We start from the raw sequence: 20,977 nt of genomic DNA on the forward strand, positions 1-20,977 counted from the left end.
GCCACCCTTAGTTTAGGGTTTTCAATACTACATATTACGATAGAGATGTAGAACTATCGATCCTAATATAAATTAATCTCTGATAATAAGGTAATGTATTAGGTGCTCTTACATGCTATTGTCATTTTGAAAAGGCACCCCCATGGGCCTTTACTTTCACTTACATTTTGTAGACATTTTTCTACAAGGAATTTCCCCAGTAAGTGGCAAATTTCCATTGCCTGATGTAACCAGACCCAAATTCACGGTGTGAATAGATAGTCACACTCCATTAGGGACTGCTTCTAGTTGCTGGTTCCTAATGGGCTTTTAAAGGCATACAGTGCAATTTCGCATGCTTTTTGTTTTTGTTGTTGCTTTTGCTACTGGGCTCCCCCAGAGTATTGTTCTAAGTAAACTTATTGTATTGTTTACTCAACAAGTAGTGTGGTTATTCCACACAGTGACGAGGACATCACTATTCTGTTTGGTTCTCACCCTCTTCATGCTCCGGCCACTGATGGTGTCCAGATCCAGGAAGAGGTATTTGTGCTTTACACAACTGTGGTCAATACCACCCTCATGGCTCCCTTCCCCCTGGTACATGGTACATGTGGATTTGTTTAAATTTCGCCATAGATATTATCTGAAGAGCCTTGTCGACTGACAAGCTAACATTTCACAACTTCACACAAATAGGCTACTGCACATTTGACGCAGTTTGACGTGTTGAAAGAGCATGAAGTTGCAAGGCTGGTTCTCTGTAGACAGGTATGCTATGGCTGGGAATCGTCGGACTTCGCGTGTGTGTGTTTTTTGTGTGTGTGTGTGTGTCTCACCTGTTGTTGGCGGTGAGGTCGCACTGGAAGCCCGAAGGCTGGTGTGAGAAACGCACTAAGGGACAGCGGGCGTTCAGGATCTTCTGCACCCCCACACAGCCAGGGGCGAACTGCTCCAAGCCCTCCCCCAACACGGACAGCACGCTCTGGGTCACCGTCCGCTCCGACGCTACCCTCTTCATCTGGTATTCCAGGGACAGACCAGAGGGCTGCATCGAGAGACACAGCACAGTCAAAGGACTACACACACACACACACACACTCACACGCACAAACACATCCCAGTCAGAGGACTACACACACACTCACACTTGTATGACTTACAATGTGGTAGGCAATGTGTCGATACTGTGCACAAGGTAACCCTAATGTCAACTACTAGGCAACATCATTTTCCTAATTTAATAATATGCACATCTTATATTCAAACATGGGTGGACCAGGACACAGACAAGAAAGCAACTGAATTCTTTTAAACTCAAACCATTTCAGTGAAACTAATAAAACATTGTTGACAAATTGTCAACCACCACCATGTTCCCCAACTGTCAAAACCACTATTCACTTCTCACCACATGTTTTTACACGTCTCACACACACACACTGGACTGGTTTCCACTCACATACCTAGAATACATACGCATTTGACTGTCATCACCCAAGAATAAACTCACACAAGCTCACACACATGTTAAAACATCCATATCGAGTGAACTCTTTTTCCGTTATATTGACTGAGAGGGAACGTGTCCTAGACAGACGTTCATGTGATGTTTAAGGTGTACAGCATGGTTTATGACTGACATATAGCATGAATGTCTGCGGTCATGCACTGTTATATATTACGCATGTAGTAGTAGCCTGTGAAGCTAATGATATGGCTGTATGCAGGTCACTTGCCTGAAGTATTGTTCTAAGTAAACTTATTGTATTATTTACTCAACAAGTAGTGTGGTTATTCCACACAGTGACGAGGACATCACTATTCTGTTTGGTTCTCACCCTCTTCATGCTCCGGCCACTGATGGTGTCCAGATCCAGGAAGAGGTCGAGGTCGCAGCCCAGCTTCCCAAAGCCGTTGACCGTCGAACCGAACAGCCTGATAGCACATTCTGGGAAGAATGCGCCAGCAATGTCTTGGAGCAGGGAGCAAACCAGGAAGCGAAGAGCAATGTTCTCATTGGTCAGCTCTAGTATTGATGTCAGGGAATGTAGCTGCTGGTCTATCTATGGATCAAAAGGGGAGACAGTGTATGTGAGACTCTGTACACTAAAGAATGTTTTGTTTATCATTATTATTTATCTGTTTCTGTTATTTTAACAGAAAGGTCCTATTGAGATACAATATCTTTTCTCCAGGAAAAGTCCTGGTCAAGATGGTGTTTCCTTCATTATTTATATAATTTTACAACGTTAACTAATAGTCATATTATACACTACAAATCACAGAGGTAGGTCAATAGTTAAGTCACATGCACCAGTATGCAAGTTTTTAATAATATTCTGCCAAGGGTGGATCTGCAATGTTGGATATGCACTAACCCTGTGCAGTATTGTACAGTCTGTCAGACATATAGGCCAACTGAAGCAACATTACGGTAGGCAGCAATTCCCAAGTTTTTGTTGTTGTGGGACAGTTGTAGGCAAGAGGCACAGGACCGTATTGCATCACTTGACGACATGGACTGACTCAAACATTTCTCCACATTCATCAGCTAGCTAGCTGACAAATAAGCCAAGCTAAGCAGCAGTAGGAATGGTTCTTCATGACCTGAGTGAAGTTTAAGTAAATGTTAATGTGGGTGGGAGCTAAGACACACAACTTGCTTGTTGTATGGGTGAAAGGGGCACAAAAAATAAACTTTATCATTTAAAGCAAATTATTTTGCGGACCCCTTGGCTATGGGTCACAGACCCCACCTTAGGAACCACTGGATTATTCCTCCAAGGTCTCCATCTTGAGACTCCTACATGAGCCTGGACATACTCACACTCTCCTCCGCAGCAAGTCGCTGGATCAACTCATTGACTGGCAGGGATGTCTGGGGGTGAAGCTTTAGGCTGGCTGCGCCATCTGATTGGTCCACTCCAGTGCTCTTTAGTGCAAGGAGGCGGGTCTTGAAAGGTACCGAGGCTTCGTGTTGGATGCTGGGGAGACTGGCAGCCTCGTGGAGAGAGCAAATGCCATCCCTGCTGGCAAACTCGATCACAGCGCATGTGCCCTACACACACACACACACACACACAGAGATAATCAATGACCATGCCGTACAAACTTTTAGTGATTCAGTTGTACTGAGAACATGTTTGTCTTACATCTTACAAAGTTTGGTCAGGCTGGGAGTAATACTTTTTATAGATATTTAATGCCCAAACACAGCCTACAAGACAAGGATTTTTTGAGTGTGTAATAAGTGTATAACTGTATTAAAATAAACTGAAACATAATGACTTTAGTGTTCAGAGTATGAAATGTGTCAGTGGGCACAAAGGCTTTTTATAGACTACAGACACAATTTGCAGTGAGTATTATCTTTTCTTCTAGACTATTCTTATAGGTAACTAAAACATCATAAGACAAAATGTAACTTAATTTTTTTACTTTAAAACATTATGTAGACAAAATCTGAGCAAAATCTGAGACGGTGTGGCAACCATCTTCATTTTCTGTCCAACCTGACACGGAATGACACATTAAAATAGGCTGAATGAGTGAATACGAAATCAAAACACACCTGTGACAATAGTGAGTTTGAAACATCCCAATAATACAATAATTTATCATCTTTTTTAAGAGCACCAACCAATTGCCTAAGCCATTTTACCCGTAGCAGTAGGAGCACTGCCTAACAGTATGAGCACTGTACTAACAGTAGGAGCACTGTCTAGCAGTAGGAGCACTGTACTAACAGTAGGAGCACTGTACTAATAGTAGGAGCACTGTCTAGAAGTAGGAGCACTGTACTAACAGTAGGAGCACTGTACTAACAGTAGGAGCACTGCCTAGCAGTAGGAGCACTGTACTAACAGTAGGAGCACTGTACTAATAGTAGGAGCACTGTACTAGCAGTAGGAGCACTGCCTAGCAGTAGGAGCACTGTACTAATAGTAGGAGCACTGTACTAATAGTAGGAGCACTGCCTAGCTAAGCAGTGCAGGGACACTGTCCTAATAGTAGGAGCACTGTACTAATAGTAGGAGCACTGCCTAGCAGTAGGAGCACTGTACTAATAGTAGGAGCACTGTACTAATAGTAGGAGCACTGCCTAGCAGTAGGAGCACTGTACTAATAGTAGGAGCACTGTACTAGCAGTAGGAGCACTGCCCCAGCAGTAGGGAGCACTGTACTAATAGTAGTGAGCACTGTACTAATAGGGTAGGAGCACTGTACTAGCAGTAGGAGCACTGTACCTAGCAGTAGGACACTGTACTAGTGCAGGAGCACTGTACTAACAGTAGGAGCACTGTACTAATAGTAGAAGCACTGCCTAGCAGTAGGAGCACTGTACTAGCAGTAGGAGCACTGCCTAGCAGTAGGAGCACTGCCTAGCAGCAGGACACACTGTACTAGCAGTAGGAGCACTGTGTACTAGCAGTAGGAGCACTGTACTAGCAGTAGAGACACTGCCTAGCAGTAAGGAGCACTGTACTAGCAGTAGAGACACTGTACTAATAGGCAGGAGACACTGCCTAGCAGTAGAGACACTGTACTAGCAGCAGCAGTAGGAGCACTGTACTAGCAGTAGGGGTACTGTACTAACAGTAGAGACACTGTACTAACAGTAGGAGCACTGTAACAGTAGGACACTGTACTAACAGTAGGAGCACTGTACTAATAGTAGGAGCACTGTACTAACAGTAGGAGCACTGCCTAGCAGTAGGAGCACTGTACTAATAGTAGGAGCACTGTACTAATAGTAGGAGCACTGCCTAGCAGTAGGAGCACTGCCTAGCAGTAGGACACCAAACTAATAGTAGGGAGCACTGTACTAACAGTAGGAGCACTGCCCTAGCAGTGGGAGCACTGTACTAATAGTAGGAGCACTGTACTAATAGTAGGAGCACTGTACTAATAGTAGGAGCACTGTACTAATAGTAGGAGCACTGTACTAATAGTAGGAGCACTGCCTAGCAGTAGGAGCACTGTACTAGCAGTAGGAGCACTGTACTAGCAGTAGGAGCACTGTACTAATAGTAGGAGCACTGTACTAACAGTAGGAGCACTGTACTAATAGTAGGAGCACTGCCTAGCAGTAGGAGCACTGTAAACTAGCAGAAGGAGCACTGTACTTAAGCATCAGGGGCACTGTACCAGCAGTGAGACTGTGTACTAATAGTAGGAGCACTGCCTAGCAGTAGGAGCACTGTACTAGCAGTAGGAGCACTGCCTAGCAGTAGGAGCACTGCCTAGCAGTAGGAGCACTATACTAGCAGTAGGAGCACTGTACTAGCAGTAGGAGCACTGTACTAGCAGTAGGAGCACTGCCTAGCAGTAGGAGCACTGTACTAGCAGTAGGAGCACTGTACTAGCAGTAGGAGCACTGTACTAGCAGTAGGAGCACTGTACTAACAGTAGGAGCACTGCCTAGCAGTAGGAGCACTGTACTAGCAGTAGGAGCACTGTACTAATAGTAGGACAAAATCTGAGCAAAATCTGAGGGCGTTGTGGCAACCATCTTCATTTCTGTCCAACCTGACCAGCAGAGGACACATTAAAATCAAAACACAGCAATGAGTGAACCTGAAAATCAAAAACACACCTGTGACAAGTAGGAGTTTGAAACTCAGCAATAGGAGCACCGCACCATCAGCAGGAGCACCAACCCAGCCTAGGAGCACCGTACCAGCAGCAGGTAGCACCGTACCACTGCACCAACAGTATGAGCACTGTACCAACAGTAGGAGCACTGTCTAGCAGTAGGAGCACCGTACTAACAGTAGGAGCACTGTACTAATAGTAGGAGCACCGCCTAGCAGTAGAGACACTGTACTAACAGTGCAGGAGCACTGCCTAGCAGTAGGAGCACCACTAGCAGCAGGTGTACTAACAGTAGAAGCACTGGACTAATAACTGCACTGCCCAGCAGTAGAGCACCGTACTAGCAGTACCAGAGACAGCCTAGGAACACAGTATTAACTGCACCAACAGTAGAGACACTATACCACTGTACTAGCAGGAGCACTGTACTAACAGCAGGAGCAACTGTACTAGCAGTAGGAGCACTGCCCAGCAGTAGGAGCACACGGTACCAACTGTAGTAGGAGCACTGCCTAGCAGTAGGGACACTGTACTAGCAGTGGGACACTGTACTAATGTACCACTGCCAGCAGTAACCTGCCTACCAACAGGAGCACTGTACTAATAGCAGAGACACTGCCCTAGCAGCAGCAGGAGCACTGCACTGAGACAGCAGTGAGAGCACCGTATAACAGGAGACACTGTACTAACAGTGAGGACACTGTAATGGGAGACACTGCCCATTTAGAGCAACTGTACCAGCAGCAGTGGAGCACTGTCGCCCAATGGTAGGAGCACTGCCTAGCAGGAGCACTGCCTAGCAGCAGGACTGCCCACAGTGGGAGCACTATACTAACAGCAGAACTGCCTAACTAACTAACAGTGAGACACCAACAGGAGCACTAACAGTGAGGGTACTAACAATAGTAGACACTGCCTAATGCAGTAGGAGCACTGCCCCAGCAGCAGGAGCACTGTACTAACAGTGAGGAGCTAACAGTACCACTGTGCTAAGAGCACCGCCCAACAGTAGGAGCACTGTACCAATAGGAGCAGTACTAGCAGGAGCACTGCCCAGCAGTAGGGGCACTGTACTAATGGTAGAGCACTGCCTAAGCAGTATTAACACTGTAATTGGCATTAGAGCACTGCCTAGCAGTAGAGACACTGTACTAATAGTGAGCACAGCCCAGCAGGAGCACTGCACTAACAGTAGGAGCACTGTACTAGCAGCAGGAGCACTGTACCAACAGCAGGAGCACTGTACCAACAGTAGGAGCACTGTACCAATAGTAGGAGCACTGTACTAACAGTAGAGACACTGTAGTACTAATAGTAGAGACACTGCCCAGGAGCAGCAAAGAGCACTGTACTAACAGTAGGAGACACTGTACTAACAGTAGAGTTAACTGTACCAATAGTAGAGACACTGTACTAGCAGTAGGAGCACCGTACTAATAGAGACTACTGTACTAGCAGTAGGAGCACTGTACTAGCAGGAGCACCGCCCAGCAGCAGGGAGCACTGTACTAATAGTAGGGCTAACTGTACTAATAGTAGAGCACTGTACTAGGGGAGAGCACTGTACTAATAGTAGAGCACTGTACCAATAGTAGAGCACTGTACCAACAGTAGAGCAACTGTACTAGCAGTAGGAGCACTGTACTAGCAGTAGGGAGCAACCGTACTAGCAGTAGAGACACTGTACCAACAGTAGGGCACCGTACTAACAGTAGAGCACTACTAGCAGTAGGAGCACTGTACCAATAGTAGGAGCAACAGTGGTACCTAACAGTAGGAGCACTGCACTAGCAGTAGGAGCACCGCACTAACAGTAGGAGCACTGTACCAGCAGTGCACTGTTAGCAGGAGCACTGTACTAATAGTAGGAGCACTGTACCAGCAGTAGGAGACACTGTACTCAGCAGCAGGAGCACTGTACTAATAGTAGGAGCACTGTACTAATAGTAGGAGCACTGCCTAGCAGTAGGAGCAACTGTACTAATAGTAGGAGCACTGTACTAGCAGTAGGAGCACTGTACTAACAGTAGGAGCACTGTACTAGCAGTAGGAGCACTGTACTAACAGTAGGAGCACTGTACTAATAGTAGGAGCACTGTACTAGCAGTAGGAGCACTGTACTAATAGTAGGAGCACTGTACTAGCAGTAGGAGCACTGTACTAATAGTAGGAGCAACTGTACTAACAGTAGGAGCACTGTACTAGCAGTAGGAGCACTGTACTAGCAGTAGGAGCACTGTAGCAACTGTACTGTTGTTGGTTGTGCACCTACCGTCTTCTACGGTCCCACGCCTCTCGCCTACCGTCCTGCGCATTTGCCAACTGTTCCATGGGTTAGGGATGGTTTAGTTAAAAGTGGCATGGGACAGTAGGCAAGTGTCGTGGTACAGTAGGCAAGTGGCATAAGACAGTAGGCGAGTGGCATGAGCCAGTAGGAGAGTGCTGAGGGACAGTATAGGTGAGTGGCAGAGTACAGTGGGCAGGTGGCACGGGATAATATGAAAGTGATACGGGACAGCAGTTAAGTGGCACAAGGACAGTAGGTCAGTGCCATGGGACAGAGTGGCAGGATAGTAGATGAGTGGCACAGAACTATAAAAGAAGTATGCCAGTATGACAGTAGTCAAGTGACACGGGACAGTCAAGTGGCACAGGACATTAGGTCAGTGCCGCGGGACAGTGTGGCAGGACGGAACTGTGGCGCGGGACAGTAGTCGAGTGGCACGGGACAGTAGGTGAGCCGTGTGGGTACAGTACAGTTTTTGCTCCTGCTATAGCTCTCCATTTTAGAGTATCTTTGTAAAATACACTAGCCTAGAAATCTAGACGCACCCTAGCGGCGGCAAATTAAATCGCTCAGCCTGTGCGTCTAGTATCAAACCATAGGGATTTCTATTGGCGAACACCGTGGATGTCCCGGTGAACAACAAGGAAGGTGGCTATGGCGAACGAAGAGCGGGTGTTTGAATCGGCGTTGGCGTCAACTTAGGAGATGTTGAACTTGTGCTTTTCTTTGAAAGTTGAGCAACACAATGCACTTAAGTCATTCCTTTCGAAGAAGGATGTATTTGCCGTTTTGCCGACCGGATACGGATATGGTCGTATCGCTGGCCTATTGCATGCCTAGGCAGTTTGAAAGACAATTCTCTGCCCGCCCCTTGGATTAAGCGAGGTGAATGGTTCGATGCCAGACTATACATTTCAATGATATAGGATGGCCCGCCAGGCTAAAAATACACCGGAAACAATCTCAAACTTTATTTGTTTTATTTCATACAAAATGCATGCAACTATGCATGAGAAAATTGAGCTGTCAGGGTACCAACAAATGTTGCCACGGCTGTGAATGTGTGTTATACAGGCAGACGAGATGAAATTACTGGTGTTTGAGAGCACACACTCAACGTAAAGAATACAGAACCGAGAGAGGGTGCTACACTTGAACCTTAAGTTGTACCTTGCTTACACGAGTCGGTGGACTTACATAGCTGTCATAGAAGAAACAGTTGTTTACGGCTCCGTATTTGGACAAGAACTTCAGGACCTTTTTTTCTGTAGTCTTCGAGGGGCAGCTGATTAAGACAGATCTCTCAGCACGCTCGCGCCTCTCCTCCTGTAGCGCGAGGAAAGACTTCCCAGCATCTTGGTGGTCTTAAAACATCAAGAGTAGCAATTAGTTAAGAATAATAGTGTATCGAGTTTACGTGAGATATATTACTTTCTTGCAATATCATCTAAACTGTTGCAGTTTACGCACTGTCTTTTGAGAGACCAACGCTAACAGATACAGACGACAGCAACCCCATCGGCATTTGAGCAAAAGTAGCCGTAGCTTTCGCATGACAAGGGGTTCGGCACACATCTCTCCAAGAAAAACGACACCAACAGCAAGTCCTTACCCGTCAGTGGCTGACAAGCAGCAGCATTTGTTCCTGCTCTTCTCTGGGACGGCGTGAGTATCCTTTGAAAACATTTCAACAATTGCCCATTTCCCCGCATATGTAACCTGCTTGCTCCCATGGAGGCCGCCATTGCAGGAGCCTAAATGACAGGACACGCGCATGCGGGCATACGGCGGCTGGGAAGTTTGGAAAGTAGTTTACGCGTTTTAAAAGTCAGTTTTTCTATGCTTGATTTGCTCCTTCATTACAGGCAGGCTCATTTTACAGTTCACTGAAAGTTTCCCAGTATACAAACACATTTGCACTTCCGAAAAAAATACACAATGAGTTTTTATAATGTAGGCTATAATGTTTCACATCGTTATCAATATAGGCCTATGACTAATGACTAAGAACCAATAATGAACAAAGAATCATATAGAAACTGACCTTCAGGGTGAAAAGCAAAAGCAGATTAGGGACGAGAATGACAGAGGAGCAACCCGTGTCGGAGTGTGTTCAGTCCGGGCCACGGCTTTGCAGAGGCAGACATTACTTAAGTAAATGTACTATTGTACTTGGTCATGATGGCTTTGTTAGGTAATGTAGAAAATTATTTGTGACACATACATCTACTTTTACAGTAACTCAGTCTACATGTTAAATAAGTCACTATAAACACACAAAGGGATTTTTTCAGAGCTCCAATCCCAACCCCACGCATGTTGATTTGTTTACAAGCCAAAGGATAAGACCCAGAAATTATATTTTTGTCATGTTGATTGACTAATACACTTGATTCAATAAGACTGGCATCCCAGTGCAAATGGTAATTCTGCAAGGAAGTCATTTACTGTGACAGATAAATACTGTAGATAGATAGATAGATAGATAGATACTTTATTGATCCCCAAGGGGAAATTCAAGAAATTCATAGCAATTCAAAAAATACATTATTATGCTTATGAACAGGAAAAAAACTGTTCATTTCACCTGTTGTTTGAGGCCAAGACCATTAATAGGAAAAAGAGCAAGACAATTTGCTACAAAAATGGTCAATATTGTACCTAATTGTCTTGCTCTTTTTCCTACCAACAGCACAGTGGCCTTGAACAACAGGGTTGAAAATGGTTTCATCAGTAGCAAAATAGTGACCAACCAAAGAATGTGAATTTCATTTTCAAGTCTGACCACCACATCATTGACAAAATGAATATTATACAGCACATCAGAGAAATACTTTGTACTTAGGTATTTGTAGAACTTGCATACTTTCACTTAAGTAAACATTTGACTTGGCAACTTTTACTTGCAGTGGAGTAATTTTTGACTGGGAGTATCTACTTTGACGTAAAGAAATTGAGTAGCCTACTTTGTCCACCTCTGCGGCTATGAATTACAATGGAGTGACACTGTGACAGCTCGCATCAAGCAGAAAGCCCCGAATGTAATTTTCAAACACTGTAGGCCTATATGCGCCATCGTGAAGTGTTTGTGGCTAAACAGATATGAGAAGAATTTTGCGGTAGTATTGTTTATGGGTTTAATAGCCTTCATCTAGCAAAAGGGGGGCCTTGACCAGAACCTAGTATTTGGGGGGCCTTGTCATGGAAAAGTTTAGGAACCCCTGGCATAGGCTAGCCTATAACCTAGGATATGCCTCTTTCTTTTTATTATTGTTATAGACTATGACATAACCCTTTGCACATTCTCGGCCCTCCGTCTTTGTGGTTTTAAGATTAATTTCTGCTGACTTGTTTCGTCTTTCCCTTGTGTTTTAAATCAAAGAGAGTTTGGGTGACTGGTAGGTTACAGTAGTCAAGAAAATGCAGAAAATTACAACCTTTGTGCGTGACTAAGACCAAATACATGACGCAGAATGTGTTCTTTTAACATAAAAGAGGTCTAAAACAGCTGCCTGTTATCAGTTCCTGCGTGTGGTTAAGCAATGACATGTAGGGGAGAGATGTTGAGAATGCTTTGACGCAGTGGAAATTAAGAAACGGGTCTGTCAGGTCAGGTGAATCCGGGGACTGTAGATACTGCTCCAAGGTAAAGCTGATGTTCACAACCAAGAGCCAATAGTCCCGGAGATACCAGTGAAATGAGAGAAGGAAAAGAAAAACGAAAAGAAAACGACACGAGCTGGTTGAAGCAAGATATTACTTTTCCTGTTAATCGCAACTCTCGCTCTCTCTCTGCCCCCTCCTCTCTCTCTCTCTCTCTCTCTCTCTCTCTCTCTCTCTCTCCCTCCCTCTCTCTCTCTCTCTCGGTCAACAAGTGCGCTCAGTCACCTCTTAAACTATACAGTGTCCACGATGACTCCGTCGGAGTCACTGCTGAGCGAGACGATGTGCCTGAGCTTGGTACGAATTTGAGGTGAGGTTTTACTATACACTATGCAACTATTGCCATTTCATTCCATTGATTATCTTACCCATACACTTTAGTTGTAGTAGCCTGCATGCTCTTTGCTAAGATGATTGTAAAAATGGTTTATTTTTCGAGAATGTCGATTGGCTTAGCTAACGCTCGACTTCCAATTATCATGGCTGTTTTGTGATACGTTTTTTCCTCAAAATTATACATAAAACGATCATGTGATATTTGTTTATTAATATTTTATTTTCATGAATAGTTTCCAAAAATATTTATGAAAGGATCACGCAATTGCATATGTGCTTTTCTATATGTGCACTTAAAAAGAGATAATATATTCATCAAGGTAATTTACAGTGAGATGCGTAAGTCTTTTTTATACCATGCGTTACGGTTGCGCTCCACTGGATTCTGACGCTGATATGCTTGCGATGGAGGGTGGTATTTCCGGGTTTCCCTTCATGTCCAGGAATGCCCCTTATTTGCAAGTAATCCATCGAATTGCAGTCGCAGCAGGAAACGCCCTGTCGTTTTCTGTACCTAAATCTGTCCCCCTCTCCCCTTACTAGAGAGAAGAATGCACTTGTTCTGCCGAGTGTGTGATCTGCACTGAAGCTGCAGCATGGAGTTTCATGATGATAATAACAACATTGGGATAAAACTTCTACTGAACCACTTGGACATGGAGAAAGTTCTTGAGCTGTTTCAGAACCTTTACCCAGACGAGGAGGAAGAGGAGGAGGCAGGGTCCAGTGAGGAGGGTGTCTCGCAAGAAGAGGAGACAGACCAGGAGTCAGCAGGGACACACACGCCGGACGTGTTTGACCAGACGACATGTCCGCCAGGCCAAGAAGGAGATGTGCAATACGGGAACGTGACTGATTTGCTGGCCTTCATCAGTCGGATCTCAGGCACAGCACATGGGGTTCAGGCACCCTCTCTCGTACACCTGAACAATGAGACAGGGGTGCTTCTTAACAAGGTGAGTGAGGACTCAGTTATGTATGAAAGAGTTTACATTTGTACATTTACCTGTTTTACTGTGTTTGTGTGTGTGTGTGTGTGTATGTCTGTGTGTGTGTGTGTGTATGTCTGTATGTGTTTGCATGTTGTTTGTGTTTGTGTGTGTGTGTGTGTGTGCATGCATATGTGTGTGTAAGTAAAAGTAGGTGTCTTAGTAGAAGTGTGTGTGTGCATGTGTATGTGTGTGTTTGTTAGGTGGTCATACTCAGCATAATCTGTCCTTACAGAAAGACATGATCGTTCAGAACGGCCACTATCGCCTCGACTCTGAGGTGTCCCTGTTTCCATGGAAACGCAACTACAGGAGTGTTGACTCGGCCCACATTCCCAAAGGTGCCTTTGGGAGAGTTCACTTGGCTGAGGACTGTGTCACACGCAAGCGCATGGCCTGCAAGCTGGTGAGACACTCTCAGGGGCAACACATACGCACACAAACATACACATGCACGCACACACACTCACACACAAGCTAGAACACACACGCACATATATGCATACATGTATACAGAATACATGTTTGACTATGGATGGTAAACACATGTCACATGTCCTTTAGCTTCTTGTTTTTCTGAAACCTTGATTTTTCCCTTTCTTTTCCTATTGCCATCTTTCTCTCTTGACCTCCACCCCACCCCACCCCACCCCACTCCCCCCCACCCCACCCTACCCTGACCCCCACTCCACCCCACCCCCCCACCCCCCACCCCACCCCACCCTACCCTACCCCTGACCCCACCCCCACCCTACCCCTGACCCCCACTCCACCCCACCCCACCCTACCCTGACCCCCACTCCACCCCACCCCACCCTGACCCCCACCCCACCCCACCCTACCCTACCCTGACCCCCACCCCACCCCTACCCTACCCTAACCCCCCCCCACCCCCACCCCACCCTGACCCCCACCTCCACCCCACCCCCCCTACCCTGACCCCCACCCCCCCACCCTGACCCCCACTCCACCCCACCCCACCCTACCCTGACCCCCACTCCACCCCACCCTGACCCTCACTCTCCAGATCCCACTAGAGCACTTCAGGCGCTCAGACGTGGAGATCCAGGCGCGCTTCGGCCACGAGAACGTGGCGCAGCTGTTTGGGGCAGTCCTGAAGGAGCGCACGCTGCACGTGTTCATGGAGGCCGGCGAGGGCGGCTCTGTGCTGGAGAAGCTGGACAGCTGCGGCCCCATGCGAGAGGCCGAGGTCATCTGGGTCACCAGGCAGGTGCTCCAGGCCCTCGAGTACCTGCACGGCCACGGGGTCATCCACCACGACATTAAACGTAAGGCCTGCCCTATTTACATTTATTCATTTAGCAGACGCTGTTGTCCAAAGTGACTTACATATGTTAATTATATCACAAGGGATTATATTGTCCCCGGAGCAACTCAGGGTTAGTGTCTTGCTCAAGGGCACAACAGTGGAAACTGGGTATTGAACCCAGAACTTTTTCTGGCTACTGCATGCTAGCCCAGCTTCTTAGCCACAATGCTGCACCTGGCTACTGCATGCTAGCCCAGCTTCTTAGCCACAATGCTGCACCTGGCTACTGCATTCTAGCCCAGCTTCTTAGCCACAACGCTGCACCTGGCAAACGCTACCTACCCGGCTATAAGTACTGCTCTGCATCAGTAGTCTGCACCACACAGGGCTTTATCACCACCCCAACCAAGCCCACAACACAGGATGTAAACAACATCTAGGAAAGTCCAACACGTGACCCTGTACCTGCTGCACAGCGTTTACAGCCCCCATAAACGCTCCACTCAGTGCCTAGTCAAATTCTAACCTGTTTGCATAGTGCCTACTATGCAAACTTGTTTCACTAATACACTGCCGCTTAGCTGGCAGCCATGCAGTATGTTTGCGCGGGGGCAACATAGACCTTCCTGTGTTATTGTTTTTTTGATGCACACCTTTGACTTGTGTACACACACACACACACACGCGCAAAGACACACTGAAAGCAAAGGTAAAGAAGGGCCAGTAGTTTCCTGTAAAAGCTCTTAAGTAGGTCATTAAGAGGAAACAACTCAGACTCACACTCAGATGTAAAATTACAGGGTTGTATCCATGGATCTTAACTGTACAGGGTAGTTGTGTGTGTGTGTGTGTGTGTGTGTGTGTGTGTGTGTGTGTGTGTGTGTGTGTGTGTGTGTGTGTGTGTGTGTGTGTGTGTGTGTGTGTGGTAACCACCCATAAGGCATGGCTTGCAGTCAAAGCTGCTTTCAAGTTTCTGGAAATTCCATTTGAGGGGTTTGTGTGTGTGCCAGTGTGTGTCTGTGTGTTGTGTGTGTGTGTGTGTGTGTGTGTGTGTTTGTCCACTGCCACCCTCACAGAAGAAACCACATGAGGACCTATGTCTGCACACACACATACAAAAACAAAACCTAAAAAATGATCTTTAGATATTGTGTCCTTTGTTTGTTTCCATATGTGTTCCATATCTGATCTCGCCATCTGTCTCTCTCTCCATCCCACGGCATCTGTCTCTCTCTCTGTCTGTCTGTCTGTCTCCTCAGCGAGCAACATTGTGCTGATGTCAGCTAAAGCCGTGCTTGTTGACTTTGGCCTGAGTGTACAGATGACTGAAGATGTGTACATTCCCAGAGATCTGCGAGGCACCGAGGTAAGGCTGATGTTGACATGCGCGCACACACACACGCACATGCACAAGCACAAGTACAAGCACACACACACACACACACACACACACACACACACACACACAGTACACTGGAAGAGGGATACAGTGAGTGTCAGGTTGCTTCCATCTTTAAAATTTCGGATCCTTAAAAGACGGTGGTTCATAACAACAAGGTCAAGCAGCAGACATTAGGGACAACAAACCTACTGACCGGGATGACCGTCAATCAACCCTCCACTGACCGGGATGACCGTCAATCAACCCTCCACTGACCGGGATGACCGTCAATCAACCCTCCACTGACCGGGATGACCGTCAATCAACCTCCACTGACCCGGGATGACCGTCAATCAACCTCCACTGACGGGATGATGCCAATCAACCCTCCACTGACCGGGATGACCGTCAATCAACCCTCCACTGACCGGGATGACCGTCAATCAACCCTCCACTGACCGGGATGACCGTCAAACAACTCTCCACTGACCGGGATGACCGTCAATCAACCCTCCACTGACCGGGATGACCGTCAATCAACCCTCCACTGACCGGGATGACCGTCAATCAACCCTCCACTGACCGGGATGATCGTCAAACAACTCTCCACTGACCGGGATGACCGTCAACTCATTCGAATGTCACTCAGCAAGCGTAGGATGACATCAAGTGACCTACAAAAGAATGTCAAATGGCAGCTGGGGTGAAGTGCAGTGCGAGAACGGTTCAAAACAGGCCCCTAGGGATCGGTGATGATTCAGCAGATTCGTCTTTGCGAAGGACGCATGAATCAAGCCATGCACAAGGTTATCCTGGAAGAAAACTTGCTTCCTTCTGCTCTGACAATGTTCCCTAACTTTGAGGATTGTTTTTTCCAGCAGGACAATGCTCCGTTCCACACAGCTAAGTCATGATCTTAGATCAAGACCGTGTCATGGCTAACCAAATCTCCAGACCTCCATTGAAAACCTCTGGAATGTGATCAAGAGGAAGATGGATGGTCACAAGCCATCAAACAAAGCTGAGCTGCTTGAATTGTTGTGCTAGGAGTCAGGACTGGCATAAAATCACTGAACAGCGATGAGAAAGACTGGTGGAGAGCATGCCTAGATGCATGAAAGCTGTGATTGACAATCAGGATTATTCCACCAAATATTGATTTTTGACACACACTCTTCCATTAGCATTGTGTTGCATATAAATAAATATGAAGTTGTTTTCATGGCATTATTTGAGGTCTGAAAACACTGCGTCTTTTTTTGTTTTGTTATTTTGACTATTTGTCATTTTCTGCAAATAAATGCTCTAAATGACAATATTTTTATTTTGGGATTTGGGAGAATTGTTGTCAGTAGTTAATTTTACTCAAAGACATACCTATGAATAGTAACATCAGAGAAACTGATCATTTTGCAGTGGTGTCTTAATGTTGTCCAGAGCTGTGTATATATATATATATATACAGTATGTTGGTCTGCATGTGTGCATGTGTTACGTTAACCATATTGCAGATTACTGAACAGGGTTATAGTAAGTGACCATTAGTATTATAATGACCCTTTTATTAACTAATGGGCTTTTTTGTTTGTCTGTGTGTGTGTGTGTGTGTGTGTGTGTGTGTGTGTGTGTGTGTGTGTGTGTGTGTGTGTGTGTGTGTGCGCACACTTGTGTTTGTAGATGTACATGAGTCCAGAGCTGGTTCTGTGTGGAGGCCACGACACAAAGACGGACATCTACAGTCTGGGCTCCACTATGATCCACATGCTGACGGGCAGTGCTCCTTGGGTCCGCAGGTTCCCCCGCACAGCCTACCCTTCCTACCTGTACATAGTAAGTACATACTTCACTGCCTACCCTTCCTACCTGTACATAGTAAGTACATACTTCACTGCCTACCCTTCCTACCTGTACATAGTAAGTACATACTTCACTGCCTACACATCCTACCTGTACATAGTAAGTACATACTTCACATAGACATATGGCTCTTCTTTAGTGATATTATGTATAGTAAGTACAAACTAATGATTCTACTTGAGTGATATTAGGCATTACGTCACCCATCCAATCTTAATGCACACTAGTCACTAGTTAGTGTGCACTATTCTGCACTACTACTTCAGGGACTGAGAGGACCGTGGGGACTATTTTTCATCTACCAGTTCCAGTAAAGGGTTAGAGTTAGTCAGACAAGTAGGCGGTGGACAAACTGTCTATTGGCAATCTAGCTTCACTTCTGTATCCTCTAAACCAGTGTTTCCTGTACATTTTTTTCTCTCGTGGCACACTAGTTACTGTGAGCAAATCCCAGAGCACACCACCATCATATTAATTAACAACATAACTTCATTGCACGTTGGCACCAAAAAACCTTTAGTTGACACATAATGTTGGGAGGCTATGTGTGAACCCATAGCTCAGATATGTAGATCTGTTTAGAAGTAATTTCATGAAATGCAAATGAAAATTTCATGACATTTTAATAGCCTACAATTTTGGACAAATTGTTAATGATTATTAAGAATAAAAAAAAACTTCAATGTGGAGTTTTTCTGCGGCGCACCTGCACAGCCCTCATGACACACCAGTGTGCTGCAGTGCATCGTTTGGGAACCACTCCTTTAAGCAACGAAACAAATAAGCGAAATAAATGTAATAAACAGAATAAGTGAAATAAGCTAAATAAGCAGAATAAGCCAAATGGCTCGACATGCCTGATCTTGAACATTTGGAACGTTTGCTGCAATAGTTTATGGTCACAAGCCACAGTTACCATGGTTGCAGAAAGAAAAGGGGGTAAATGATTGTTGCATGTACGTTTAACTGAAAAGGGTCCATTTCTTTGCCTCAACTACGTGTGTGGGCGAAGGTGCTTGCGTGGGTGTGTGTCTGTGCGGACTTTTCTCCATCCCATGATTTCTGTGTCAGATACAGAGCTTCCTGTTTTTAAGCAAGAATGTGCCCCGTCCACTTCTGCTTCTCATTTCTGCTTCTGTTTTTCTCATGTGAGCTTCTGCTTTGAATTTCCTTTGTGCGTGCACCTTGAATGAACATGTGTGATCATTTAAATGGGGATAAAAGAGTGTATATACAGCTCTATGACTATAAGTGTGTGTGTGTGTGTGTGCACATGTGTGTGTGTGTGCGAGTGTGTGTGTAGACTAAACTAGTTGTGCAACTGGATGGAACACATTTGCATTTTTTGTTCTTCATGTTTGCATGTGTTACTGAATGTGGGAGGAACTGTATAGATGTTAGAGTGAAGGTGTTTTTATGTAATGTGCGCATTATCATCTCTGTCTCCCTATAGTGTGCAGGTGACTAGTTGTATGGCTGGATTTGTCGGTCACATTACTTTCTGTGAGGCTGAAATGCCATCCGTCCTAATTCCTCCATTTTGGATTCTCTCCCTGTCAGATTCATAAATATGCACCTCCTCTGGAGGAGGTTCCAGATTCCTGCAGCAACCCCTTGAGGTCAGTCCTGCACAGCGCGCTACACAGGAACCCCGCTCTCAGAAGCTCCGCCTCCCAGCTGCTGCAGCACCACGCCCTGCACCCCACAACCAATCAGACGCGCTACAACAGCCTAGACTCCGCCTTAGGGGAGGTGGCTCGACCATTTCTCTCACAATGCAGCCACACGTCCGACACAACACAGGGTTAGTAAGGTCACTATTTAGACATGCCCCCCAAACACACACACACACACACATACAGACAGACAGACACACACACACACACACACACACACACACACACACACACACACACACACACACACACACAGACACACACAGACACAAACTCACATACACACACACACACACACACACACACACACACACACACACACTCACACACACACACACACACACACTCACTTACTCACTCACTTAGAGATGCAAGACATGTATAGTCCCTTAAATAATATTAGTCCAATCATCATCCAGGTGTTTCATCAAATATAACACACACAGATACCGCACAGCTCCGCTTACTAACCTTTGATGTATTCCCTGCAGACTCCTCCTTGAACTCTGAAGACTGGAGTCCCAGTAAGAAGGGGGGCTCCCTGTACCTGGATCTGGGAGCTTTGGCTGGGTACTACCACTTGGTGAGGGGCCCCCCCAGCGCAGAATACAGTTAGAGTGCTTACGAACACACACACACATGAACACACATACACTCATTTCAATGCTTTTATTTGGATCTTAACACAAGGGAAGAATTACAGATCCAAATATTGATGGACATGTTCTTCATGCTCTCTGCACTAGTGGTTATGGATAAACATGGCATTGTTGTTTCCAAATGGATACACTACCTATTATGGCAGTACATGTATACCAATGATTGAACAATCTGTGTATTGTACTGTTGATGTTGTTCCCATGGAATATGTATACAAACATATAATTACCATGTAAATGATTTTATTTGATTTTATGTGAGCTGGGGATAGATAGATATTTAGACTGGGTTCACAGTCCTCTGTGTGGGATTCTCAAGCCTTTTGTGTGTGAAATTCTCTTTTGTAAAAGTGTTACTCTTTCCTTATAACCGAATGAAAATGAACCGTTACTGCACGGGGACGGAATTAAACTGATGCTCACTCATGTCTGTTGTTTTTCGTTTGTGTACTAATGACTCAATTTTACATGTGGATTGAGGTTATTATATCTGTCCCTCAAGGGATAACAGGTGGTTTCTCTGCTGATCGATGATGGCTAATGACATATAATTTTCTCCTTACCTGAGGGCAGTGTGACATTTCTCTGGAAGAGCTAGCGTTAGGACTGCTTGCTGGGTGTTTCTTGTGTGTGAGTGACGGAGTGGGACAAAGAGGTACTTTCCCCATTTCCCTAAATGTGTCCCGGGCCTATGAGTTAAACAGCTGGGGCTCTCTCAACACTGTTGCCCTCTTCCAAATTTACAACAGGCAAGCACATAAAATTCGCTTGAAACAGGAAGTGACACAGTGCAGTGTGTGACATAAAAGATCACCAAAACTCTGCGTGAATTAGTCATTATGATGGATAGCTAGGAGCATGCACACTTTTCGTGTGTGTGTTGGCAATTATTTGCCTAAAGTGCATAGTGGTCAGTCTCTACTAAACGACAGAGGAATTCCCCATTATCATAAAGAGACATCTTGATGGTGTGTGGGGGTGGAGGGAGTCCCTAAGCAAACACACTTTCGCAGAAAGAGCATACCCAAATCTTCACACCTGCTCAGTGCTCACCTGCATCCAGTAAACAAACTCAGACAACTGTGCAGTGTCAGGAAAACTTCCCCTAATTTATTTAGATAGTTCTCCTTCCCATCCTAAGGGGTGGGACACTGTTGTACATGAACTTAGATGTGCTGTATCATTTTTTAATGCCTTTTTAAATATGATAATTTGTAATTTATTACTAATAATGATTTAAAAGGGCAGTTTGTGTAAGGGGTTGTTTACTGAAAAGTAGCCC

The 20,977-nt window shown here is 45.5% G+C and overlaps 2 protein-coding genes across 2 annotated transcripts in view; one reads left to right on the forward strand and one right to left on the reverse strand.

The window, feature by feature from the left end:
- The window catches only part of LOC125309875 (mitochondrial poly(A) polymerase), a 41,070-nt gene extending 31,424 nt beyond the window's left edge, over nucleotides 1–9,646 (reverse strand). Inside the window, exons 1-5 of the mRNA XM_048266993.1 lie at nucleotides 9,477–9,646; nucleotides 9,062–9,228; nucleotides 2,810–3,040; nucleotides 1,821–2,045; nucleotides 819–1,027 (exon numbers count right to left, since the gene is read on the reverse strand). Of these exons, the coding sequence (XP_048122950.1) occupies nucleotides 819–1,027; nucleotides 1,821–2,045; nucleotides 2,810–3,040; nucleotides 9,062–9,228; nucleotides 9,477–9,609 (965 nt within the window). The 5' untranslated portion in view covers nucleotides 9,610–9,646. The remainder of the gene's footprint in view (nucleotides 1–818; nucleotides 1,028–1,820; nucleotides 2,046–2,809; nucleotides 3,041–9,061; nucleotides 9,229–9,476) is intronic.
- map3k8 (mitogen-activated protein kinase kinase kinase 8) lies at nucleotides 9,243–20,121 on the forward strand. The gene is made up of 9 exons (XM_048267107.1): nucleotides 9,243–9,529; nucleotides 11,740–11,837; nucleotides 12,407–12,819; nucleotides 13,088–13,258; nucleotides 13,880–14,141; nucleotides 15,382–15,488; nucleotides 17,181–17,333; nucleotides 18,921–19,164; nucleotides 19,528–20,121. Exons 3-9 carry the CDS (start codon nucleotides 12,460–12,462, stop codon nucleotides 19,650–19,652), a joined length of 1,422 nt encoding a protein of 473 aa, XP_048123064.1. The 5' UTR covers nucleotides 9,243–9,529; nucleotides 11,740–11,837; nucleotides 12,407–12,459; the 3' UTR covers nucleotides 19,653–20,121.
- The last annotated feature ends 856 nt before the right edge of the window (nucleotides 20,122–20,977 follow it).

Source organism: Alosa alosa, chromosome 16 (assembly GCF_017589495.1).
Source record: "Alosa alosa isolate M-15738 ecotype Scorff River chromosome 16, AALO_Geno_1.1, whole genome shotgun sequence".
NCBI lineage: Eukaryota > Metazoa > Chordata > Actinopteri > Clupeiformes > Clupeidae > Alosa > Alosa alosa.

Bases quoted from the DNA above. Each gene is read 5' to 3' on its own strand.
- map3k8 (XM_048267107.1), top strand. From the start codon at position 12,460: ATGGAGTTTCATGATGATAATAACAACATTGGGATAAAACTTCTACTG. The intron at 12,820-13,087 runs GTGAGTGAGGAC...CTGTCCTTACAG, and splicing joins CAGGGGTGCTTCTTAACAAG to AAAGACATGATCGTTCAGAA. The intron at 19,165-19,527 runs GTTAGTAAGGTC...TATTCCCTGCAG, and splicing joins CACGTCCGACACAACACAGG to ACTCCTCCTTGAACTCTGAA.